The following is a 25,534-nucleotide window of genomic DNA, read 5'->3' on the forward strand; positions in this document are numbered from 1 at the left end:
ATCTTGCTCACTCAATACATGAGCATGTGCTAATCGGATGCCTGTTCTAGGATATCTATGAGGATTTTTAGCCTTCACATTGATTAATATTGCTCGAAGTGCATTTCCCAGGCTGCAGCGATTGTTTTTTCCCTTCAGCTATTTTGTTCATCTGGTGGTAATTTCCATAAATGTCAGTGTTGAGAGAGACCATACGGAATGACGTGATTTTCGTGTAAAGCTCATCTCAGTCAGTCAGTCTCTCTCCAATTTCATTATCTCTGTCTGTCTGTCTGTCTTTATCTGTCTGTCTCTCTCTGAGTGTTTTATGTAGTTAGTAATATGAGAGGGTTTCCCATGCCTACAGCTAAATGAAATTAAATTCAGTCCTGTGATGTTAAAGAATAAGATTATATCTAGTAAAGTTTGACAGGACAGAAACTTAATACACATTCATCAATGTATTGCAAACAAATACTTGGCTGGCAAAGCATATTTCATAAGTTTTCAGAATAGAGCGATTTAATAATGAACAATTTAAGAGTAAAAATGTATACGGTTTGACAAAGAATATAAATTACCATGCAACTATGAACAAATAACTTTTTAAAAAAATATTATATATTCTATTATACACTCTAAAAAATGCTGGGTTGTTTCAACCCAACTTTGGGTCTTGAAACAACCCAGCATTTTTTAGAGTGTATTTTTATATTTTATTTTTGTTATAGTATTCATTTATTTGTTTTATTTATTTATTATTTTATTTAAATTTACTTTTAAGGAAGATATAGTCCTTTTTCCCTTTTCTGGGAAGAGTTTCAAGTGGGTGTTTCTTTGAAGCCTTTTCTGGTTAGCCATACAGCGACTGACTTGTGAACAGGCGATTTCTTGTGCTGTATAAAGATCATGATGTTCTTGAATGCTGTTGACTTCTTGTACCACTGTTTTAAGTACTTCCAGAAACAGGCAGATTTAAGTTCATTTGCAACCTGAGAAAGTTCAACTTGCTCAGCTAATCTTTAAAAAATCTTCAGGTATTTCTTGGCCCATCTTCACTTTTCATCTTGTGACATGGCTTCAAACTTTCTTAAGAAAGTTCTCTACAAGAGCCTGACACTTTAAACTTCTGGAGAATCCCAGTAGGTTTCAGTTCATGAAGATGTTGACACTAGAAACTCGAGGGTCTTTGGTGTCTTTTTGGTTAATTCATCAAGTCTTTTGCAGTTCATTTGCACCTCCTCCTCTCAGCACGTTTTGAAACCCTATTGACTATTATTAACATGATTTTTGTCGCTTGATGGTCACGTTTATTTGTAGTTGTTTGGAGTGAGATTTCTGGTTTGAACTATTCCTTTTAAGGAGCATCGATTCTCTGAAGATGGTTTATTTCCATACCTTACTATTTGAAGTTTTGAGATGTAAATGAATGGTGTTTGTAAGAAAGATTAATTGCAGATGTTAAAATAAATGTGGCTTAATTTCCTTTAACACTTCCACAAAACGCACCCATATGGTAATATTTAATAAGACGAGAAACTGGCAGACTGACCAGAGGACGAGGAGGAAATTGTATAAACGGTCTGATTTGTAGTGGATGAGAGGCACAAATGCACAGCAAAAAATATGTGTCTTGTTAGGCAGTAAAAGTTACAAAATATCGTAAATAAAAAAGATACATTTAGATAATGTTGATGCTCAAGCAAGCAGAGCAATAATATGGCAGTATTTATGCTTTAACCTACCAACGAATCCCTTGTATGTATTTTCCCTGTTGAAAAATCCAGCATATGCTGTTTAGGTATGTTATGAAGCATGGCTGCTGGTTTAAGCTGGCCCTAAGCAACTACCTCCTGCTCAGCACCAGCTTAAACCAGCTCAAACCAGCAGCCATGCTTCAAAACATACCTAACCAGCATATGCTAGATTTTTCAACAGGGTTATCATCATCGGAAAAAAAAAACACGTTTCACCTTTAAAAGAGGAGTAATGATTTTTTTATCGGTTATAGTAATTGTTCGTCATGTGTTTTATTCCAGGTTCCGGAGCGATGATGTCACAGTGATGTCACAGAACTGAAGCAGAGGCCGTCATTGACAGTAAGTGAAACCTCACACATACTGAAATCCCCACACAGTTGTGTATATGTGGTCCAAAATCCAATCAGCCCATCATTATGGCAAAATAAACCATGTTGTGAAGCTGAAAGGATGTCGTGTTGATGGTTACGTGTGGATTTCTGCTGCGTCTGTCCTTCAGCGAATGATTGCTGTGATGCGATCAGAGGAGACGGCTCATTAGGTCAGGAATGTGTTGAGCTGTAATGACACGCTCGTCAGAGAGACCAGATCGCATCTCTAAGGTCAAAGCCAGCGGGAGGCTGCACACAAACTCACAGTAGAGCTTAATGCTTTAGCTTAGTCGGTCACTGCCTCTCTGTGGCTGTGTCCGAAACCAACAGCAGTCAATGAGTTCACAGAAAGCTGAGGAAACTGCTTTCAGACCGTCTTCCAAGGCATCGTCTAATCATGTAGAGGAGGGACTCCCAAACATATATTTGTTAGCTGAACAGCAAAAATATTTGCTTAAAGTATCCCTGATATTATTTTGAACACCACGTTTGCATTTTCACGGTTCTCGGTTAAAGGTCACATGACATGCAGGTAGACAAATAAATAATTTCATATTTTTTTGTAAGTGTTTTATTTTGATTTGCTTTTAATTTTAATATTTTTTTTATGATTACATTAATTATTACAAATTTCCTGCAGTTCCCTCACAAACCTACCTGAAGAACCAAACTAACATTTTATGAATACTCAATGCTTATTTCTTGGTAGAAAAGAATTATGATTTGGAAAGCTGTCAACTAATTTATTTCAGGATGCCATTTTTTTTGCAAATATTTGTAAGTATTACAAATGTAATGAGTTGGAAATTTTTATTTTTATTAAACCATTTTTATTAATTTGGTGTCACTTATATACTATTACTTTTTAAAATATTTGATCATTTTTATTTTATTTATATTTTCTGTTTTCATTTTAGTTTAAGTTTTAGCATTTTTTGGTCTTTTTAAAATATGCCTGTAAGTGTTATTTTATTAATTTTTTTTAAATTTTTAAATTTTAGTTTATTTTAATCATTTTAACACTTCAACCTAAACGAAAATGAGAATTGTTGCTTTGGCAACTAGCTGAAGTAAGTTTAAGGTTTTTTTTTATTTTTTTATATTTAATTTAATTTAATGTTTACTTCATTTTAAGCAACAATTTATCTAGTAATACCACTACAGTATTTATTAAACTTTTTTTATTTAATTTGTTTTAAAGGGGTCATATGATGTTGCTAAAAAGAATATTATTTTGTGTATTTGGTGTAATGAAATGTGTTTATGCGGTTTAAGGTTAAAAAAACACATTATTTTCCACATACTGTACATTGTTTCTCCTCTATGCCCCGCCTTTCTGAAACGCGTCGATTTTTTCACACAGTGTCTCCACGGCATGGCGGCGACAACAAAAATACTACAGCGAGAATAAAAGTTACGCCTTCTTTCTTTGCGTGAACATTTGGGCGGTGTTATGCAAATCTTCCCACATCGTGACGTAGACATGTGGGGGCGTGTTAGAACGAGCCGTTTTAGGTAGGCGTGGCTGACTCTTAACTTTTATAAAGAATATCTCTTTGGATTTGAGACTTTAGTCTTTGCAACTTTACAGATCTTCTTTATGCACCTAGAGCTTGTAACACTCCAAAGAGAAAGGAAAAATTGAAATCGCATCATATGACCCCTTTAACAATTTTATATGCTATTTGTCTTTTTTATATATTTCTATTTATCTTTGATTTAAATTTGATATAATTCTAGTCATTTTAGTACTTAAACTTTTCTAATTGAACATTCCTAATATGAAGTTTTTATTTCAGTTATTGAAAACCATTTTGAATAGTTTTATTTACCAACAACAACAACAACATTGAAACAACACATAAATGAAATGCAAACGCAGAGGGACTGCTGGGTGTTCGGTATGATTGTATCACTGGATGTGTTCAGGGAGGAGGATGAAAACAGACAGACGTGTTTTGTAATGTTCTTCTCAAGCACTGCTGAGATGATTGTGGCCTGAGGTCACAGCAGAACCTTATGAGATCCATCTTTGGAAAAATCAATCCCACCACTAATCAGTGTGTTTTGTGGTGCTAAAATCACGGCGGGGAAGTGGCGATTCATTAGAGGAGAGCGTGTGGTAGCTGTGGGGCTCAGCTGGGATAAACCTACAGCAGGTCAGGTGAGGTCGCCCTCCTTAAGTACCATCACAAACACACAGATGGGGTTGTCCAAATCTGTCCATCTGAGGCTCCATGGAGGGAAGCGTTAACACGCATGGTTACAGCCTCCTCTGGTCCGTTCACCTTCCTTTTGTTTTGCTTTTGTTTTTTTAATGGGAAACAAGTTTTGAGTTTTGCAAGGTACAGTGTGTTTCATAGTGCAGTGAATTCTCATGTGAATAGATCATGGAAAATTTCAAAGTGTTCAGACAGAGCTTTTATTAGCGTCTCAAAACAGCGTTAGAGGTGGAATGTTTGATTCATTTGCACAAATCTGTTCAGACTGTCAGTGAATTGATTCAAGCTCTGATTCAATGATTCGTTTGTCGTCACTCAGTGTTCACAGAAGTCTCAGATTTTCTTTTTTATATTAAAATGCTGTAGTATAGTTACATATTATTGCATTATTATTTTACATATTATTGAGCATTTAATTGAACTTGATATCGAATTGAAGCTGTTTTTTTCTTCTTTTTTCCAAAGGAGTTTTAATTTCAATTAAATGTTAAATGTGAGAAGTAAATTATATTAATAAAATTAATAAATTATTAATTTATATATATAAATTAAATATTTATAGATTAATTAATAAAATAAGTAAAAATAAATAGTCATACTATTATATTATATTACATATTATGGTGTATATAACTGAAAATGATTACTTGATATTGAATTTTTTTTCCAATGAAAGGAGCCCTAATTTCAATGAGATGGTAAATGTTAGAAGTAAAATACATTAATACAATTTATGAATTAATTCATAAATATATAAAATATATAAATATTATTAAAATGTTGTAGTAAACATTTATAGTTACATACTATTGTATTACTATATTACATATTATGGTACATGTATTGAAAAAAAGTATTGAAATTGATATTGCATTGAAGGTGTTTTTTTCCAATGAAATGTTTAATGTAAGAAGTAAAATATCTTAATAAAAATCTTAACATTGCCACACTGTTTACCATTTAATGAACAGAAAAAAAGTCACAAATTCATGAATTCATTTAAAATGCCAAAAAATAAAATTTTTAGACCAAAAGAAAAAAAACTGTTTCACAGTGCAATAAACTTATATCTGAAACGATCATGGAAAATTTGATACAAGCTGCTGCAGGAACTGATTCAAGTAGCATTGAGTTGATGTAAGTAGCTTCAACCTTGTTTTCTTTCCTCTGTAAAATTGACTCAAGTAGCCGCTGGAAAATTCTGCCGCTTTAGGGATGTGTGTCTGAAATAACTCCAGTAATATCCGCTCTCCTCTTCGAGCTGCATAAACGGCACTTAGCGGGATGAGAGCGATGCTGGCGGTGCTGAGAGAGAATATCTGTGCCGTCAGCTCTTCTCGCCGCTCGTAGAGGTGAAGCCAAGGTGAAAGCAGACTTGCAGAAGGGTTGGAAATCATTGATATTCTGACTCGCAGGCTGCAAATGGCTCAGTGGCAGATGGAGTCTTTGTCAGTGAAGAAAAATGGCAGCGAGGGAGTAGAGGCGCTGTTTCTCCCCCCCATCGACGAGTGAGTATGGGTGACCTTCCTCGCTTGGGGGAATCCAGCGCCACTTCTTGATCAATTAGCAGTCTCTCTTTGTTTACCAGGGATGTGGAAGAGGATCAGATTATGCAGTTTTAGGACAGGCTGTGATTGTGAACACTGGTAGTGTCTCTATGTAAGTACAGAAAGGTTTATTAGAATTGATTAGATTTAGTCAGTATTGAAATATAGAATTATTTTTAAAAATGCAGTACCAAAAACCGTTTTAAATGTGGAAAGTTTGGTTCATTTGCACAAATCTGTTTGATCTGTCAATTTCAGTGAATCGATTCAAACTCCCATTCAATTATTTGTTTGTCATCACTCAGTGTTCACAGAAGTCTCAGATTTTCTTTTTTATATTAAAATGCTGTAGTATAGTTACATATTATTGCATTATTATTTTACATATGTTCACAGTCTCAAGTTTTCTGTATATACAAATGTTTTAGTAAAAAAATATATAGTTACATATTATGTTATTACATATTTTGGTGCTCAGCTTGAAATTGATATAGAATTAAAATATAGAATCTTATTTTTTCCCTTCTTTTTTCACCTTCAGAGGAACCAAAGAAGTAGTAAAACCTATTAAACTAGTTAAAATAATCAAGACATGATTTCCACTGTTTATTACTTGATGAACACAAGAAATAGTAATGTTTAATCATTTTGATTTATGGAAATGATAGTTCTTCTAATTTGGGGGGGAAATCTTGAGCCATTTTGGTGCAGGTTCATAAATAAAAGTAAAAATAAATATTTAAGATATAGAATAAATGAAATAATTTTCAAAATCATCAAAAGGCCAAAAATATAGATTTTTTTTAATGCTATATTGCCCATTTTTTTTTAAAGCTATACATTAAAGCTATTTTCTCCTTTTTCCATAATTATAATAAAGTGACGTTTATTGCTTTTTATGCATTAAATGCGACAGAATTACGTTATGCACAAGGTTACTCTCATTAAAGCCTTGTTAATCTTTAACTCACAATTACCCGCACAATTATGCCTTTTGTATTTGCATGAAAGACAGTACGGTAAACAATGTGCTGTTGAATTTAAAAAGGAAAAAGGGAATTGTTTGCAGCTCTTGTTTACCCTGTCTTGTTTAACAATTAGCATAATTAATGGACTAAAGTATCCCGATCATTAAACAAGATTTTTAATGGATTACATTTAATGATTTAAAGGCTCTTTTATGGAGTGAAGTAATTACCCAGCATTCACTGTTCAAACACAGAGCACGTTTTTGTGCTGCTGGGTGAAGGAGAGATTAAGCATGCTGTGCATTTGAATTCATTGAATGTTTTTTGCTGTGAAATTCTAATGGTGATTTTCCATCTAAACAGATGAAACCGGAAGTTGTTCAGTAACGTGATGGTTACGTGACTGTTTCAGGTTTGTAATCATACAAATATTAGTTCTAATTTCTCTGACATCCATATTCCATGTTGAGAATGGGAAATCGATGAACAGAAACAGCCGTGCGGAGCGCTGAATAACATCTAGGCTCTGGTGTAATGTGCATGTATCGCAGGTTGATGGTTGATTTTCATTAGCGGCCTCATTGTCATGCACGCTGTGTCTTCCTGCACCAGAATGCACATTGTGTCGTACTGCGGCTTGTCATTGTTTGAAAATTGAGTGTACAAGATTCTGTTAAGCACGCACAGGTTGTGGTATATTTATGATAGGATAAATTTAATGCTTTTTTCCCATTTGGGTGAAATTTTCAAATATTAACATAAAGACTATCATCAAAAGTAAAACTAAATGTTTAAGATATAGAATAAATGGAATACATTGATAGTTCTAATTTGGAGAAATTATATATATTGGTATATTATATATATATATATATATATATATTGGTATTAATGCATTAAATGTGTTCTACTTCTAGTTCTACTTTTTAGTTTTTTTTGGAAAAAAGGATCGTATTTTTATGATTATTTAGGTATATTTATGATTTAATAAATGACATGCATTTTTTAACATTAGTTTAAAAATGATCTCATGCAACTGTTTGATTCATATATTTAATTGTCATACAAGCAGTTTATTGACGCTAAGAATAATCCTGTTTTCTCAATTGCATGAGTGTGAGGCCGCAGGTGACAACAGAGCTCCAAACTAGCCTTCCAATCAGATCGCATCCTTCTGAATAAATCACTTCAGATTAGAATTGGTGATAGATGCCCTGGGAATTTTCTCTCATGTTGTGTTACTAGAAAATGTTTACTGTCAGCGCTGGGAATCAGTTGTGCATCTTGGGCATGCAATATCTTACAGTGACATGTGCAATGACAGCTTTTCCTGTTGATTTTATATCAAGCAGTAGACGAGCTGATGCTATTCATAATTAGTTTTTAAAGGGCTGTATTTTTTAACTATGCATCTTAACGTTTGCAGTCATTTGCGTTAAAGTGGCACTATAATGTGATGAATCCTTCTCGGTGTAACAAGCATGCAGCGCTCTTGGCAGCGCTCTCTGCTCTTTAGAGATGAATGAGCGTTGGCCAAGGGCAGTGCCAGTGTGTTTGATGGTGTTGATGATTTATGATTACTTTAACAAGGCAATTTGTTCCTTAGCATTTAAACCGCAGCAGTGCATTCTTTATTGGAATACATCATTGAGCTGTTGACAGAAGATGGGCTTTGTAAAATATATACAAGCATTGCAATAGATGGATTACATTTTGTGCTATTCAAAATTATGTTAGAGATAGATAAAGTTGTAAAATGCATATAATAAAATAGCTTGAGGTATTATGAGCAGGTTATGTTTGTTAAAGGAATAGTTCACCCCAAAATAACAATTTGCTAAATGAGCTCACTCTCGGGTCATTCAAGATGTGGATGAGTTTGTTTCTTCCATCAGTTGCTCACCAATGCATCCTCTGCAGTGAATGGGTGCCGTCAGAATGAGAGTCCAAACATCATGATAAAAAAATCACATCAAGTGATCCACACCACTCCAGTCCATCAGTTAACATCTTGTGAAGCAAAAAGCTGCATGTTTTTAAGAAACAAATCCATCATTAAGGTGTTTTTAACTTCAAGCTTCTGGCTAAAATACGAGTCCATAATCTATAATAACGCTTCATCCAGTGAAAAAGTCGATCTCCTATTGCCCTTGACATCAAAGTCCACCTGCATATTTGTTTAAAGCTGTTTTGGGTTGTAAATTGAGCTTGATCTGTGTATATTTCTCTCCTGATTTAGACAAGATGACTTTTTCACTGGAGGAAGCAATATTATGGATAGAGGACTCATAATTCAGCCGTAAACAATAGTTTGAAGTTTAAGACGTCTTAATGATGTATTTGTTTCTTACAAACACAGCTTTTGGCTTCTCAAGACGTTAACTGATGGACTGGAGTGGTGTGGATTACTTGTGGATTATTGTGATGTTTTTATCAGCTGTTTGGACTCTCATTCTGACGGCACCCATTCACTGCAGAGGATCCATTGGTGAGCAAGTGATGCAATGCTACATTTCTCCAAATCTTTTCCCATGAAGGAACAAACTCTACATCTTGGATGGCCTGAGGGCGAGTCAGTTTTCAGCAAGTCTTTGTTTTTGGGTGAACTATTTCTTGAAGTATGAATCGCAGCAGATGTGCATCCGTTTAGCTGTCAGTGTCCTAAAGATAGTGATGTCTTTGCATTAACAACTGGATGTTTAGTTCATGTAAACGCAGTTGTCTCTGTCTGAATCTTTCATGTGTGAATGGCCGACTCCTGTGAGTAACTGAAATCTGTGAACAGAATGAGATGAAACTCTCTGAAGAGGAACGGCGACCGTATTGAACCACAGCTGCTGTGGTTTCTTGTCTTCCACTGGAGACGCCAAGATGTTTCGGAGGTTAAACTTGATTTACTTTGAACATCTGTCTGAAGCAGGTGTGAGGGGGTGAGCATTGAGCTTCACAGTATTCCTGCTTGTGTATCAGGGGAGTTTTCAACCTGATGAAAAAATAAATATGGGGGCTTCACAGGGTTCACTGCTTGGCACTTATGAAACATATTTAGGGCCTTTAGCTCAGTAACAGATCCTTGGCATTTTACAGATTTATTGCTTGTTTAATTGGAGTTAGATTTACCATTAAAACTTTACACTCACCATACACGTCTTGTGAATTTTGATGGTTTATTTTGGTATAGTAAAAGGGTTATTATAATTAACTAAAACTAAAATCCATTTAAAAAAAAATTGTACTGCAAATACAATAAACTTTAACTGGAAAAAAAAAGAAAACGTCCCATTTCCCATCTTCATTTAGGTTCTTGAACTACTAAAATAACTAAAATCAATAAAAACAATAACAAACACACAACAAAATTAAAACTTAAACTAAAATTAAAGTGAAAAGATAAAATCTAAAAATAAAACCTTATTCAAAATATTAACACAAATTATACTAGAATAACACTCATCAGTGAAACGCATTGTTTTCAGCTGAAACCATGTTTATTCTCATATTTAATGTTGTCTGGGTTGTATTTTCTTCGACTTTACATAGTTTTGAAGGTTTTTTTTAGATGAGGGCGTCACACATCTCATCCATTTTTGACTATCTATAAAGTGAGAAGTAATTTTTCTGTCTTAGAAATCCATGATTTTATATTATTATCCCACCACAGAACTACTAGACTAAATGATAAAGAAGTATTAGATTACTGATTATGTCTTTGTTCATGCCTTTTGTGAGCTATTTTCTCATAGTCAAAGCCCAAATTACTGTCTGAAGTGTGCAAATAACCAGCACCACCGTTATTTCATTGTCATGGGAGCCTGCTTTATTTGCTGTGGTTTACTGTTGCAATAAACAAATGAATTTTCCAATTTGTGACATTATAAAAGACTGTTAAACTAATAAATATTCATGCTATTTTCATGCAACAGCAGCTCATTGTGACAATGTCAATCCAGCTCCAAAAAGAGAAACAAAACAAAAAATAGCAAAATAATAAAATAAAAAAAATAAAAAAATAACCTGTAGTCCATATGACTTATGCATTATTTTTTAGCCAAACGCCTTTATTTTTGAGCATTGCCATATCCAAATGTGTCATATGCAGATTGGGGAATGAGAATTTAAATATAGTACACAAGTCATATTGACCTCTTATAATACTCATAATTGATTGATTAATTTTTTTCTCCCAAACATGCTTGAAAATCTTTCTTTTCCCTGAAAAATAGCCTTGTGTCATTCCAAACCTTTTATTTTTTTACATTCTGTTTTTGAATTGTTAATTATCTTTTTTTGAATTAGATTTTATTTGTCTGTTTTCTGCTTTCATGTTAACATTTAAAGGTTTAGTTTTTTTTGCTTATATTTATTATTATTATTATTTTTTTAGACAATGTTTATTTTCAGAGAGGCTCTCTTTTATAATGCAACAAAATGTCAAGTAAACACGGAGTTATTTGCTTGTTGGAAATAGGATTACTTTGACTCCATAATGGAGGCCTAGTTACACTAGGTATCAACCCGACTCCCTCTTTGTCAATAAAGTAGCATTTAGAAACCGCTAAAGGCAGATATGGGACAAACCTGAAACCTGGATGCTTATATTATGAACAAACAAGACCAGACCCTCCTTTCATTTCATGGCACCTGAATATAAATGACTCTTCTCACTTTCATCTGTGAACACTGTTTTCTCACCCTATGTGTCATTTAAATTGAATTCCTCTATGGATATGGAAAGAAAAGCTGCTTTTTTATCTCTAGTCTAATAAGATCTGTCTGCTTTTCAACCACATACTGTCTGTTGAGCTTGGATTTGTTCCACAACCAATTAGAGACATGTTGAATCTTAACACCAATCACAGTTTGGAATATTTGAAGACGTGTCTGCTTGTGTTTACATATTCAGTAATTGCAGGCACATGTATGGTACACTAGAGCAGCAGTCTATTTGTAATCATCTTGATGGGAGAAAAGGGGCCGTTTTTAGGTACTCATGGGAGAATGTACCATTGTGGTTGTTTTTGCATGTGACCGTTTCATCAGAACTAATTTCCGCAGATCAAGCTCATATTCTTCTGGGATTTGAATCCGTTGCAGAGTATAAATTAAATCCGTCTTCATGAGGTTCTGAGCTTCGCTCTTTATTGGCAACACAAAATCATTGCAATAAAGACATTTAAGTCAAGAGTCACACAGGATGCTATAACGTATTTTACCTTCAAGATTATCCCCAAGCCTTGACTCCAAAAAAAATTATATTTGGATTTTAGTCCGTTAGATTTGAGCCTATTCATATGTAAATATATATTTATTTAAATATATTTAGTACTTTAATATTTTCATGTATAATATTTTAATTATATATGGGTTTTATATGTTTGAAAATGTTAATACTACTGCTACTACTACTACTACTACTACTAATAATAATTTCTTGTTTTTTTGTATGTGTTTATTATATATTTATTATATTTAGATATTTATTATATATGAAAATGTTGTGCAAAATTTAATTAAATAATTATAAAAATAAGGTAAATAATTAAAAACATTGTATCGGTTTCAGAACTTATTTATCTGTCTACATAATAAGCCTTAACTCCAAAAAAGATATACAAATTTGACTTGTGTTGATTTTAGTCTGTTACATTTTAGCCAAATATGTATTTATTTAAATATACTTCATAAATATTTTAATATGTAGTATTTTAATATGATTTCATACGATCAAAAATGTTTATTATTATTAATATTAATTTATTATTTATTATTATTTATGTGTTTATTTTAATAAAATGTATGCATATTTTACTATATATGTGATATATTTGATTATATATCAGAATGGCGTGCAAAATTGTTAAATAATTATAAAAATACATTTAAAAATTACAAATATTATCTCTGTTCTAGAACTTATTTATTTGTCTACATAAGTCTTGACTCCAAAAAAAAAAAAATATCATATTTGTTTGTCTACATCTGATTTTAGTCTACATTTGAGCCTATCCGTACGCATGTTAGTCTTATAATTTAACTTTTCATTTTAGTAATCTAATAGTAAATGTTGAAACGAACAATAAAACTTCTAAAGCATTTATTAATCTTAGTTAACGTTAGTTCATGTTAACTAATGAAACCGTAATGTAAAGTGTTGCAGTTATTGGTTGAATTTCATGACAGTGTTTTACCAGAGTATTTGTCTCTTAGGCCATCCTTAGGTTAATTCATAAGTCATTTTTATTTAGCATTTCATATTTGATCCTATTTTTTTCTAAAGCCTTACTTGACATGCTTGGCCTCCACATTTCAATGGAAGTATTAATGTAAACGTGACCGTTCTCTTGCTGAATCGAGAGCTTTTCTGTATCGCTCTGTTCTCTAAGTTTCTCTTTCCTTCCATGAGATTCGCTCCAGTACTCACAATAAATCATTTCAGCAGTCGTCCATATAAAACACGCATCCATTTTTCATCCGAGTCCTTGGATGAGAGCCGAGGCAGAAAATTCCTTCAGATTTGCTCTATGCGTAACTCATTCTCAAACTACTGAATGAAGTAAATGAGTTTTAATTGAATTGAGATTATAGTTTTAGTAGTTTTGTCAGTGAAAGAAGCGGGTGTGAAAAGGGAAGGGGTGACTGAATATATATTTATGCATTTTTATTTATATTTAGTTTATTACATAGCCTATTATATATTCATGTAAATATTACATAAATATTTTTATATATGTTTGAATTCTATATTATTTTATATGATTGAAAATGTTGTTGTTGTTGTTGTTATTATTGTTAATAATAATAATAATAATATTTCTTCATTTATATTTTTTATGTATTTGTTTATATTACCAATATTGTTTATATTAATATTTTTTTATATATGAAAATGTTTAACAACTATGAGTGTGCAAATATTCACGTAAATATTACATATTTTTATATATGTTTGAATTCTATATTATTTTATATAATTGAAAATGTTGTTATTATTATTATTATTATTAATAATAATAATATTTCTTCATTTATATTTTATGTATTGGCTTATATTACCAATATTGTTTATATTAATATTTTATTATTTGTTATATATTTTATTATATATGAAAAATGTTTAACAATTACGAGTGTGCAAAATTGGATTAAATAAAATAATGAAAAAAATAGAAAATAAACACAAAATCAAATACAACAATAAAATTATAAATAATTAAATGCATGTTAATTCTATTATTATTATTATTATTATGCAATTTTGCACATCCCTATTTATTTTTTACATTTTGAATCATACTTTACTGAAATGCCTGATTGGTTGAAATGATGCTTCATGACATAAATGGTGAGAAATATATCTAATAATGTCGAATGGTTGTATAAATGGCTGTCTTTTTAGCTCAGACACACTCATGTAAATGTGTCACACTCGTATAAACTCCTCCACCAGTGTTGAGAGACCTTCATGTCATACTGCTGTTCACCTTGATCTTGACTTTTTGATTTCTGTCTCCGACAGTCCCAGAGAAACAACGCAAAGTTATATTGACCCTTTTGCCCTCTTCTCTATAAATAGCAGGTCTGCATTGTTTATTTGGTCATGGCTGACATCTGAAGTGTCGTCCATCTAAACAGCCTACTGACGTCCTTGTGCTTGAGGTGCTATTGAGGGTCAGGACTTTAAAATGGCCTTCACTTCAGTTATTACTAAATAAATAGACTGAATAAGGGGCCATTCACACACAACGCGTTTTTCCATTCCAATTCTGTTGATCACAACTTGTTCTTTAAAAAAAAGAGCTTGGAATTCGTATCTATCAATTCTGCTGTTTGCCTGTTTCTATGATCACAACTTGTTCCTTAAAAAAAAAGAGCTTGGAATTCGTATCTATCAATTCTGCTGTTTGCCTATTTCTATTATTTGCGTTTTTGTTGTTATTGCATCACGTCTCAAAAGCGTTCTACACTGCGCTTTTTTTAAAACCATTCCTGAGCGCTGCGACTTGCGTTTTTAGACGCAAAGACGCGTTCTGTGTGAATTGCCACTAAATACAGCGTGCAGCCGGTGCTGTTAAAGCTTAAGCTTTAGATAAATTAAAAGTAATACAACAAATATTAAGGAAAAATACATAGAAATGTATATTTAGGGTAGAATTTGTTTGATTTTTATGAAAAATGCAAAATAAAATTAAAAATCTTAATGGTCCTAAAAATACATCCAAACCAATAGACCTGCCACTTTTTATTTTTATTTTTATATTTCTATGTGCCTTTAAGTTTTATTTTATTTTTTTTATTTTTAAAAGGTACTAATATGGACCTTTAGGGGTGGGAAAAAAAAAAGGTGTACGTTTTGAAAAGGTATCGTCCCACTGACAGCTTTTGGGGAGGAAATCAAGATACACATTTTTAGCTCTATTGCCCAGCCCTACTTTCACACAGTGAAATCATGTCTCTCTCTGTCATTCATTATTGAATGTGATTAGAGATGGGCAGTGAAGATGCCGTGGTTCTGCTCTTCTGCACCTTTCCTCCGTTTCATTTGGAACTCTCTGTTTTCCTGTCTGTGATTGCCTGTCATTTATATTCCACCTGTTTACATGCAAATCATCCTGCTGCACAGGAAGTCGCTTTTTGTTGTTTTCATGGAATGCGCCTGTTGACTATTTGCTATTGTGATTGAAGTTGAAATCATGCAAATGATGCATTCGTAAGACTTTGCTTTGTTAACATTGTCAGAGAGGGAAAACACATCTTTACAATATTGAGGAACAAAGTTAGACAAACATTTCCAATCATGGACCATAGCTTGAAATGAGTTTTTCAATGGTTTATTATTATGATATGAACTATTTCAGGTAGCTGAACAGAGTGTAAAAACAAACAAAAAAAATGTGATCGGTCAGTTTACATGATGGTCATACAGTCTCCTCTTGTCTAATTAGGCTGTTCTTGATGAGATTACCAACATTTGTCTTTTTTTTTAATGAATGTCACCATCATTACACATCAAAACACAAACTTGTTACAGCCGCCTTGTACTTGTTCCTGAAAGAACGTGCTTTGTTGTTGCATCTACTTTAAAAAAAAAAAAAAGATTGCACATTTTGTATTATTTTCATATTTTATTTTATATTTATTTATAAATTAATTCTAGTAAAACATTTATTAGAATTTTTATTCTTTTTTATTTATATATATTTTATTTTATTTACAATATTTTTATTAGTTAAAATTTATTTATTAGTGTTGTCTAACAATTAATCGCGATTAATCACATCCAAAATAAAAGGTTTTTGTTTACATAATATGTATGTGTGTACTGTATATTTATTTTATGCATGTATACATTTTAAGAAAACTGTTATGTTTATATATTAAATATAATTATATATAATATAAATATTATGAATATAAACATGTAAAATATTTTCAAAATATATACTGTATGTGTGTGTATTTATATATACATAATAAATATATGTGTGTACTGTATATTTATTTTATGCATGTATACATTTTAAGAAAACTGTTATGTTTATATATTAAATATAATTATATATAATATAAATATATACATTTAACTACATGTAAACATTTTCAAAATATATACTGTTTGTGTGTGTATTTATATATACATAATATGTATGTGTACTGTGTATATTTATTATGTAAGCAAAAGCTTATTTTGGATGCGATTAATCGTTTGACAACTATTTATTAGTAGTACTGCTGATTTTGCAGTAAACAATATTTAAAAACAGAAGACAGTTTATTTCTGTTATAAAAATATTTTTTTTTAAATTTAGTTTTTGAAATATTTGCCATACTGTAGTTTGCCCTTTTTTTTTTAAATGCACATCATCATTACACACATCTGAAAAACACTTTCCTAAAATTGTCTTTCTTTTGTCTTTCTTTCCAGCTGTGTTTTCAAAACACATTCAGAAATGTAATGAAACTTGTTAAAGCAGCCTTGTACTTCATTGATCAGTTGCCTATTTAAGACTTTCGTGGGCTTCAGTTCTCAATTTGACGTAAATGCCTGTAATTTAGACTAATTGCTCTAATGATCTTTAGGAAAAGGCTGTAATCTCACAAAAGACATGCTAATATTCAGCGCGTTGTAATTTCCCATCCATTGAATTCAGCAGAGGCCGAGTTGAGCTGAATTCTCCTCCATTTTCTTGCTTTTGATTAAAAATAAATGGGATGTTTGCGCTGGTGTTTCATGACCCTAATTTGGATCTTGATATTGGCTTATCAGACACATATGATGGTGTGATGTCACCAGAGGCAGAAAAGCAGCCGCAGGAATGATTTGAGCCGGCTGTAAACAAGCGTTTGTGTAATCAGCTGTAATAACCCTGGAGTAATTGTGTCTCACAAGTGTTATCTGCAATTTTCTCTTTCTGGGTGAGTCTTATGAAAACATCTCTAGGTCATGTTTCACAGACGGAAAATATGAAGAAAATGAGTTCCATGACAATTAAGCATGTTTTTTAAAGTCTAAATGTCACTTTAAGTGACAATTTTTCCCCAATTTCTGTGTTATGTACAAAATATTGCTTATTCCTTTTACATTATCATGTTTTTATTTTAATGTCTTTTATTAATAGAAAATAATAATAATAGTAATAAATGAAAGCCCTGCAGTAGGGCTGTGCAAAAAATCTAATGTGATTTTCATGCGCATCTCGTCAGTAAAGCCGCTCCTGTGATTAGTAGTAAATCTCCAGCACGTGCTTTCAGATGGAGCAGCATTTACTACACAGAGCCGTAGTTCACTGACAAGCTACACAAAATCACGTTCATAATCGGCAATGAATCGGCTGCGATTTTGAGCATGATTTTGTGGGATATCTCCTTTCTTGTGAATTGTAGTGGTTTAGCTTTATGGCTGGGTTGGTTCTTCGAACACGGCGTGATATTTGCTCTCTTTACTTCCTGTTTTCCTCAGGCTTGATGTAAAAGCCAGCAGGAAGTGTCAGAGACGTGCGTGCGTAAAGAGCGCGGCCTGACCTCGGCTATCCGAGTCACTGCTCTTCTTTATTCCGTCTCCTCTCATCTGTCCGTGTGCCTCGACCGAGCTGTGCTTTGATCCTGCAGCGAGATGTGATGAGAATAGAGAAGCCTCTTTTAACTCGTTTGTTGTTGTGTCTCTTTACAGGTTCAGGGTGTTTCTAGAGTTTGTGATAATGCCGAACATGTTTTTTTTTTATAAATATGAAATATATAAAATAAAAATATTTTTCATAAAAAAATTATATTAAATTCATATAAAATTAAAAAAAGATCATGTAAAAATATATTTAATAAAATAAAAAATGTATTTAAAGATCTAACATGAATCACCAATAATATATGTATTTATTACAATTAATTGTCATGGACATACTGTCACAATGCAAAACAATTTTAGTTATCTTAAAACTGGCTTAATTTACATTAAACAAAATAGATTTTCTTTCTTTTGATTTTGGGGTGAAATATTGACATGTTTTTGTGAGTTCATCCAGTGGCATTTCAGTGATCAGTGACATTTTGAGCCGTGCAATAAACACAAGCAGCTGCCGGTTACTCAAGCCACACATTTGCTCTGGATGTTTTCTCGTCCATCACTTTGACTCTATTATGTGTTGTTCTTCACTAGCAGCGTGTGCTTCATCAGCTGTGTGTCAATATCTGCTGCACTCCATGTCAGATTAATTCAGCGGTTCCTGCTCATTAAAGCTGTCGTCAATTTAAAGGAACAGGACATCTCTCTGTTGTTCATTTGCAGTGAAGCCACCTTTTTGTTTGTAGTATAATATCTCGTTGTTATTATTACTAGAAATTTACTGTTATCGTTTTAATGACTGATACTGATTTTTGCATATATTCAAGAAATGTATGCATATTTTGTCATTTTATTTTTGTTTTAAATGCATCTAATCATTAGAATACAAAGATGTAATATGCATGACAAGTAAAAATGGAGTAATTATGAAAAAAAAGTTAATTTACCTGTGCAATGTGAGTCTGTTGAAATGTGAAAACATTTTTTTTTTCATATTTATGCATATGTTTTGTCATTTTATTTTTGCTTTTAATACATTAGTATCTAATCATTAGACTGCAAAGACATAATATGCATAACATGTAAAAACTTTGAGTAATTATGCAAAAAAAAAAGTTAAGTTAATTTACCCATGCACACCAAATAAGTAGCTGATTAAAAATGGAAACATCATTATCTCGGTTTGTACTTTTTGAAAAATGATTTCTTATATCTTAGTTTAGTGAAATGTGACCAAAACTTTTGCTCTTATTTGCTGTGTTCAGTTTTCTTTCGAATAAAGGATGAGATATAAATTGGCTCAAAAGGAAATCATGTTTAAGATTTCACTGAGGAAGAAAAAGCATTATGGTAAATAAGATTGGTTTTAAATATGCATGCAAATTTCATTAGATCGTTTAGATGGAGTCTTTTTTTATTTGTGTGTGTCAGCGCCACCCACAGAAGACCCGTAATCACTTTTCTTTTGCAGTCCGTGAAAATTCACATTATTTTGCTTGTCAGTCGGTGTGATTTGCTTTAATGCAGATGCACTCTAAGCGATAATGATGCTGACATTTGCATTCTGTAGGAGATGCTTCTCTGTGCGCTGCTACAAGAATTAAACACTTACTGCTAGTTTGTTTTCATGCTTTTCTTTTTTTCTCTCCTGTTCTCAATATTGAAGAAGCTTTTGTTAAATGACATTATGGCCATAGCATTAAAGAAAAATCTAGTATATATTTTAAACACATTTATTTATTTATTTATTTTACATTTTAATCATATCCTTTTTATTTTTTGCATTACAGCGTCTTATAACCTATATGTAAAATACATTTTAAATTGTTAAACAAAAACCACTATGATGTATAAATATTTGAAAACTTACGTCATATATTTGTTTTGTGAAAGTAAAGCATGTTTTAATTTCAGAAGCAATAAATTGTGTATTATTGAATTAAAAACAATAAATTTAAAAGTGTAAATCAAAAACCATCATGATGTATAAACTTTGAAATTTATATCATATTTCTTTGTTTTTGTTTTTTGGCATTGTCACAATGCAAAAAGAGGGAAAGGATTGATTTTCTTTAAAAAAAGATGTTTTCTTATTTTGTAAATACATAGTTTTATAGTAAAATATGATTGCCACATTGCTTTATTTAGAGTGTGCATGAACTTTTATTTTCTCACTGATGGCCATTTGAATGAATAGAGATGGATTCGATTAGGCTGAACGGATAATGTTTGTGTGATTCTGGTGATTGTACTGATTGTTGCTCATGTTGTTTGTCAGATATGGAGTCAACGGAGAGGCTGGTTTCCCCGACCTCCAGTCAGACCTCCATAAGAGCTGCAGCAAACCCAGAAACCTCACCAACAACAACACACAGCAAGAGCGGTAAGAAACACACAATCCAGTCCATCAGACTAAAAGTTCCGTTTAACTTGAAGAAATATATTGTGACAGAAATACTTTGCTGTTCTACAGTGAAATGTACTCGTAGTAGTAGTAGTAGTAGTAGTAGTAGTAGTAATAATAATAATTAATAGTAATTCTAATACTAATTATAATAATAAAAAAGTACAACTTTAAGAAATGTAACACAATTTCTTTTGTGTTGTTGTGCAGCACTTTGTTTGCTAAAAAAAAGTTAAATATTCACTTGATTACATTTTAAAATAATCAAGTGTTAGTTTTACGCCTTCATTTGATTATCACCACTAATAAATTTGTATTAAATCATAAATCCAGAAAAAAACGAAACAGAAAAAATGAATATATCTATATTTTTTTTATTTTGAAGTTTTATTGAATTCAATTGATATACATACTTTTTGATTATTAAAATGTAATTAAACCATTTAAAAAATGGAATCAATTAAAATTTTAAACAGCAAACATGGAATTTTTGAACAACTTTTAATTAAACATGCTTTTTGATTACCAAAATTTAATTTAACTATTAAAATGGAGTCCAGAAAAATGAAAAAAATTAAAATTAAAATAATTGGGCAAAAAATAAAACCGAATTCATAGGGCCATAGAATGTTATTTTGGTTAAACTTTTAATAAATTGTTAAATTGTGTACATTTCATGATTTCTGTTATTTAGACATGCTTTTTCATTAACAACATTTAGTTTAACCATTAAAACCAAATTTTAAAAAATGTAATGGAAAAAAATGTATTTGGTTAAAAAAAACAGAATTTAAGAAAAAATGAAACGGATTCATATGAAGAGCTACTTTATTAATGAACACCAACATGAGGCCTCTTGCTCTCATTTAGTCTGTATGAAATGATCCAATCAGAGACAGTTTGTCCTTTTTCTAAACACATTTTATGCCGCTGGGTGAATGTCTGCTGTTGATGTAGACGCTGTCAGATTAGCCTGACCACAAAATAATATGCAAATTTATAAATTGTGATTTGTGCATGTTTTTTTTTTTTCTTGTCCTGTCTCCTCGCCTCTTTGTTCTCGCTCATGATAAGAAATGCCAAGAGAATATCCGTCGGTTTGTTCCATGCAATTACTAGAGCTTTTCTCTCTCACTGATGAATAATGTATTTGAATTGCTCTTTTTACACACACAAAAACAATCATACACAAAGATATTTTGCCTCGGATAACCTGTTTTGACCAGAGTAATGAATTCAAAGCAAAAGTCAGGTGTGTGTGTCATTATTATGTTTACGGTGGTAAATTTCACTCATATTACAGATTTTTTTATAAAATTGTTTATATTGTTAAAGTGTATATTTTTCTCAGTTCATATTTAATATGAAAATTGCAAGAAAACATTTCAAGATTTTTATTTTTTGCATTTTTTCTTGCATGTTCTTATATATATGCATGTTCTTATATATATATATATATATTTTATTTATATTTATATTTGCAACATAGTATTTATTTTCTAATGGTCACATTTAATGTGCTTTATAGTGGTATACAAAAAAGGTTATTACAAAACAGCCCACCTCATTTTTGGTGTTTTTTTTTTTTTTTTTTACCCGATGGGTAAAATCATCCCTTTAGATAATTTATAAATCGACTGAGGCAAATCTCATGGGCCTGACAAAATAGTAAAAGTTGCACTTGTGCAGGTCATATTTATAAACGTCAACATTTCTGTTTAACAAGAAAATAATACAGGGTTTGAATGACATTTGGTGAAATAAATTATGGCAAAATGTTAATTTCTGGCTGAATTATTGAAAGAGCAAATTAGTGAGTGATAAAGCAAATACATTTCACATACTTTTTTTTTTTCTTTCTTTTTTACTTCTTTCCTCTTGGCCGGCTGGCCAGCGGTTTTGATTATTCCGCCGCTTGGAGTGTATTAATATTTAAAGGCTGTTTGCAGATGTCATTGCCTCTTGCAGTGCAGATGAGGGGGACAGCGGGAGGGGATGGAGGCCGGGCTTTTGGATGTTTCTTCCAGCCATTTATTTTCGCCGTCTCGTCCTGTATCGACGGGCCGGGCCTCAAAGGAGCTGACGCTAAATATGCAGCTCATTAGAATGAGATTCAAAGATGTGAAAGATGTCTTTTTTTGCCTGTAAACGGCCATCACAGCAGCTCGGGGAACGAGGGGTTTTTTGTCTCTCTTGAAGGGGATTTTTCCTGTGTCCAGCTTTTGTGCTCTTACTCTATTCTTTGCGAATCCCTCAGGAGTTTTAGCAGTAAATGACTTCAGGAAAAAGAAAAGCCTTCAGCCCACCTGAGCAGCCAAGAAAAAGGGAAATTCATTGGTTTAGTAAACGTTTATATGGCTTTTAATTTATGCATGTAGTTTATAGAAACTATTTTAGTGAAATACAGTGATGTTGATTGACAATGTTATGGGTTATATCTTAAAAACAAGCCCTCAAACCAGCATTACTTTGCATTTCATACAAATCATGCATGTAGTAGGGATTTACGATGAATGAAATTAAAGCCAAAACTGATATGCAGGGCTCCAGACTGCGACCAAATAGTCGCATTTTGCGACCATTTTTTCTGCCGGTGCGACTCATTTTTGTGAGCGGTCACACTGGCGCGACCACCGTGTTGTCCAACTCATAAATGCTGCCATTTCTGTTACATTTGAGAAACATCAAACGGCAAACGAAAGCGAAACTAAACCGCGCTACGTTTCAGCTACGCAGCGCGGACCGTTTATCAGCTCGGACCGTGACGCAAACAAACTCGTCCGGGCTCAGAATAGCTTTACTCAGAAGCCAAAGTTGATTTCGCAACAGTGCTGCGAGATCTAGTGAGAATCATTCAAATTCTGCACAGAATTCTCTGTTATAAACCAGTTTAAAAAATGCATCAAATCACAATTATAACCAGTTGACGGCAGCAGAGGAGCACTTATTAGCTTATTAATCATTCATTTCTACTTTTTCTCTATATTTTGAAGTTATAAAATCACTCTTATAAAATATCAAATCATCCAGAAATCAGATTTTGTCCGAATTTTACACTTTTTTTTTTTTTGTGTATGTAGAAAAATCACAAAGTGCCTTGAAAAACTAATTTTTCTTCAATTTGCTACTAAATCACACATAATCACTGAAGTTGGTCAGTTCCATATACTAGAAGAATAATGGTAGATTTAATAAGAGTGGAATATATACATTTTCTATATAAAAATTAAATTTTGCACCTATTACTGTTGTTGAAAGTAAATTTTGTATGCATCTTAACTCAAGCTTAGTGCTTTACTGTCAAATCTGTATAAACAATAAACAAAAGAAAAATAAACAAGAAATGAACATGTCATATTATTAGTAACTGCACTTATTAATGCAAAACAATAGTAGTTTTATGATTAAATTATCTATATTTTAATACTCCCGCACACCACCCCCAGCGCTACCAAATCTGCTCCTGGCTAATATTAGTAATAATCATTATGATTATTTGTATCGTTTTATAATAATGGGTTTTATTATTATTATTATTATTATACAAACATAATACAAACTAATAATAAATCATAATAAAACATTAATAATAATAATAACAATAACAATAATAATTATTATTATATAGCCATATTAATTAATAATCACACAATTTTGGCCAAATTATGCAGGCCAACAAGCCATCACGGCAAATCTATAATGTTTTAATTGCATTTTAAATAGCATTTTATCAGGAAAAAAATCACAATTACAATTTACTTTCTCTTTGCTGTATCTGTGAACAACTTCTTCTTAAATTCATTGTAATAATGTAAATTCACACATATTCTTTTCTAATTACTGCAAATGGTCTGATTTCTCTGACAGGCTTTATGTATCAGAATGTTACACATGCATGAGTGATATCTTATGATTTCTCTCTCAGGTCATTTGTTCCAAATGTTTGGCAATCAGGGTTTGGGAATTTCTTCAGTTTCCGGTGCCTTTCCCATGATCAGTCACCCAGTCTTCAGTCTGCACTCCTCTTCTCCTGTCTGCTCTGAATTCGGAGGTCTGGGAACTCTGGGATTGTCGGCCGCTCTGGCAGCCCACTCTCAGATCGGAGCTTTACCAGGTATGTTTAGCAGAAGAAGTCATTAGCTTCAGGTGTGTTTTCACAGGTACAGGCCATACAACAGATTTACAGTGTTGTTTAAATCTTATGAAACCTGTCAGAAATATGTCTGTGTAATATTTAACACCAAAATTGCTTGAAATGGTGAAGAATTGCAAGAAAATGTTTTGAGATCATTTTCTGCATTATATTTCCTGAACATTAAGCACATTTTACCCCCAAATTCTTATCATAATGCTAAATAAATAAAAAATAATAATTTGCATTACAATAAAGTGACATTAAAATAACATTTAAATTTTGAAATATTCATACATCATGGTAGTTTGTTGTGTATCTTGATTTAAATTAAAAAAACAAAAATGTTTATTGTACAAGTATAATTTTTATATACATATAAATAGAATTATGCATTTATTCATTCATATAATAAATATAATATAATTTATTTAAAATGTTATATTTTTATATGTATGTAATGTCATGTGTATATAATATTTATAATTATTTAATAATCTAATATTTATAATTTAAATTATAATTGAACATTTTGAATTTGAATTATATTATTATACACATTCTGTTGGACTGTAATTTTTAGAATACTGCCAGAAAACTAATTAATAAACAAATCAGGTTACACTTTATTTCAAGGTGTCCTTGTTACGGTGTAATTATACATTTAAGAACTGAGTTATATTAATTAACTACATGTGCTTTATGGTTAGGGTTTGACGCAGGGTTACTTACATGTACTTATCCATAATTTATTGTTATTATAATAGTAAGTACATGTAACGTGTAACAAGGACACCTTAAAATAAAGTGTTACCTATATGTGACCCTGGAGCACAAAACCAGTCTTAAGCAGGGTGGCCGCGGGTCCTTAAAAAGTCTTAAAATGTCACATTACCACAAAAATGTCTCCAGTCTAACGGACCCAGTGAGTGTCCATCAAGAGTACTCCCCTTGTGCTGTTGAGGCTCGTGCTGCCTGTCTCTGTGAGAGACTTTCATGGAGAAATCAAATCAAATGAGCGTACGGCACACACAAAGAAACTCACAGAACAAACATACTGAGGTAAAAATTCTAAATGTTTAGTTTATTTATAGC

General features: G+C 32.0%; 1 protein-coding gene across 1 annotated transcript; it reads left to right on the forward strand.

The window, feature by feature from the left end:
- Window positions 1–2,016: 2,016 nt before the first annotated feature.
- LOC107722692 (bromodomain adjacent to zinc finger domain protein 2B-like) lies at window positions 2,017–25,426 on the forward strand. Its single transcript, XM_016531163.1, has 4 exons — window positions 2,017–2,078; window positions 20,182–20,286; window positions 24,233–24,421; window positions 25,404–25,426. Exons 2-4 carry the CDS (start codon window positions 20,184–20,186, stop codon window positions 25,424–25,426), a joined length of 315 nt encoding a protein of 104 aa, XP_016386649.1. The 5' UTR covers window positions 2,017–2,078; window positions 20,182–20,183.
- The last annotated feature ends 108 nt before the right edge of the window (window positions 25,427–25,534 follow it).

Source organism: Sinocyclocheilus rhinocerous, unplaced genomic scaffold (assembly GCF_001515625.1).
Source record: "Sinocyclocheilus rhinocerous isolate Xijiao unplaced genomic scaffold, SAMN03320098_v1.1 scaffold1806, whole genome shotgun sequence".
NCBI classification, from domain to species: Eukaryota; Metazoa; Chordata; class Actinopteri; order Cypriniformes; family Cyprinidae; genus Sinocyclocheilus; species Sinocyclocheilus rhinocerous.

Bases quoted from the DNA above. Each gene is read 5' to 3' on its own strand.
- LOC107722692 (XM_016531163.1), top strand. From the start codon at position 20,184: ATGGAGTCAACGGAGAGGCTGGTTTCCCCGACCTCCAGTCAGACCTCC. The intron at 20,287-24,232 runs GTAAGAAACACA...TTTCTCTCTCAG, and splicing joins AACAACACACAGCAAGAGCG to GTCATTTGTTCCAAATGTTT. The intron at 24,422-25,403 runs GTATGTTTAGCA...TGTGCTGTTGAG, and splicing joins TCAGATCGGAGCTTTACCAG to GCTCGTGCTGCCTGTCTCTG.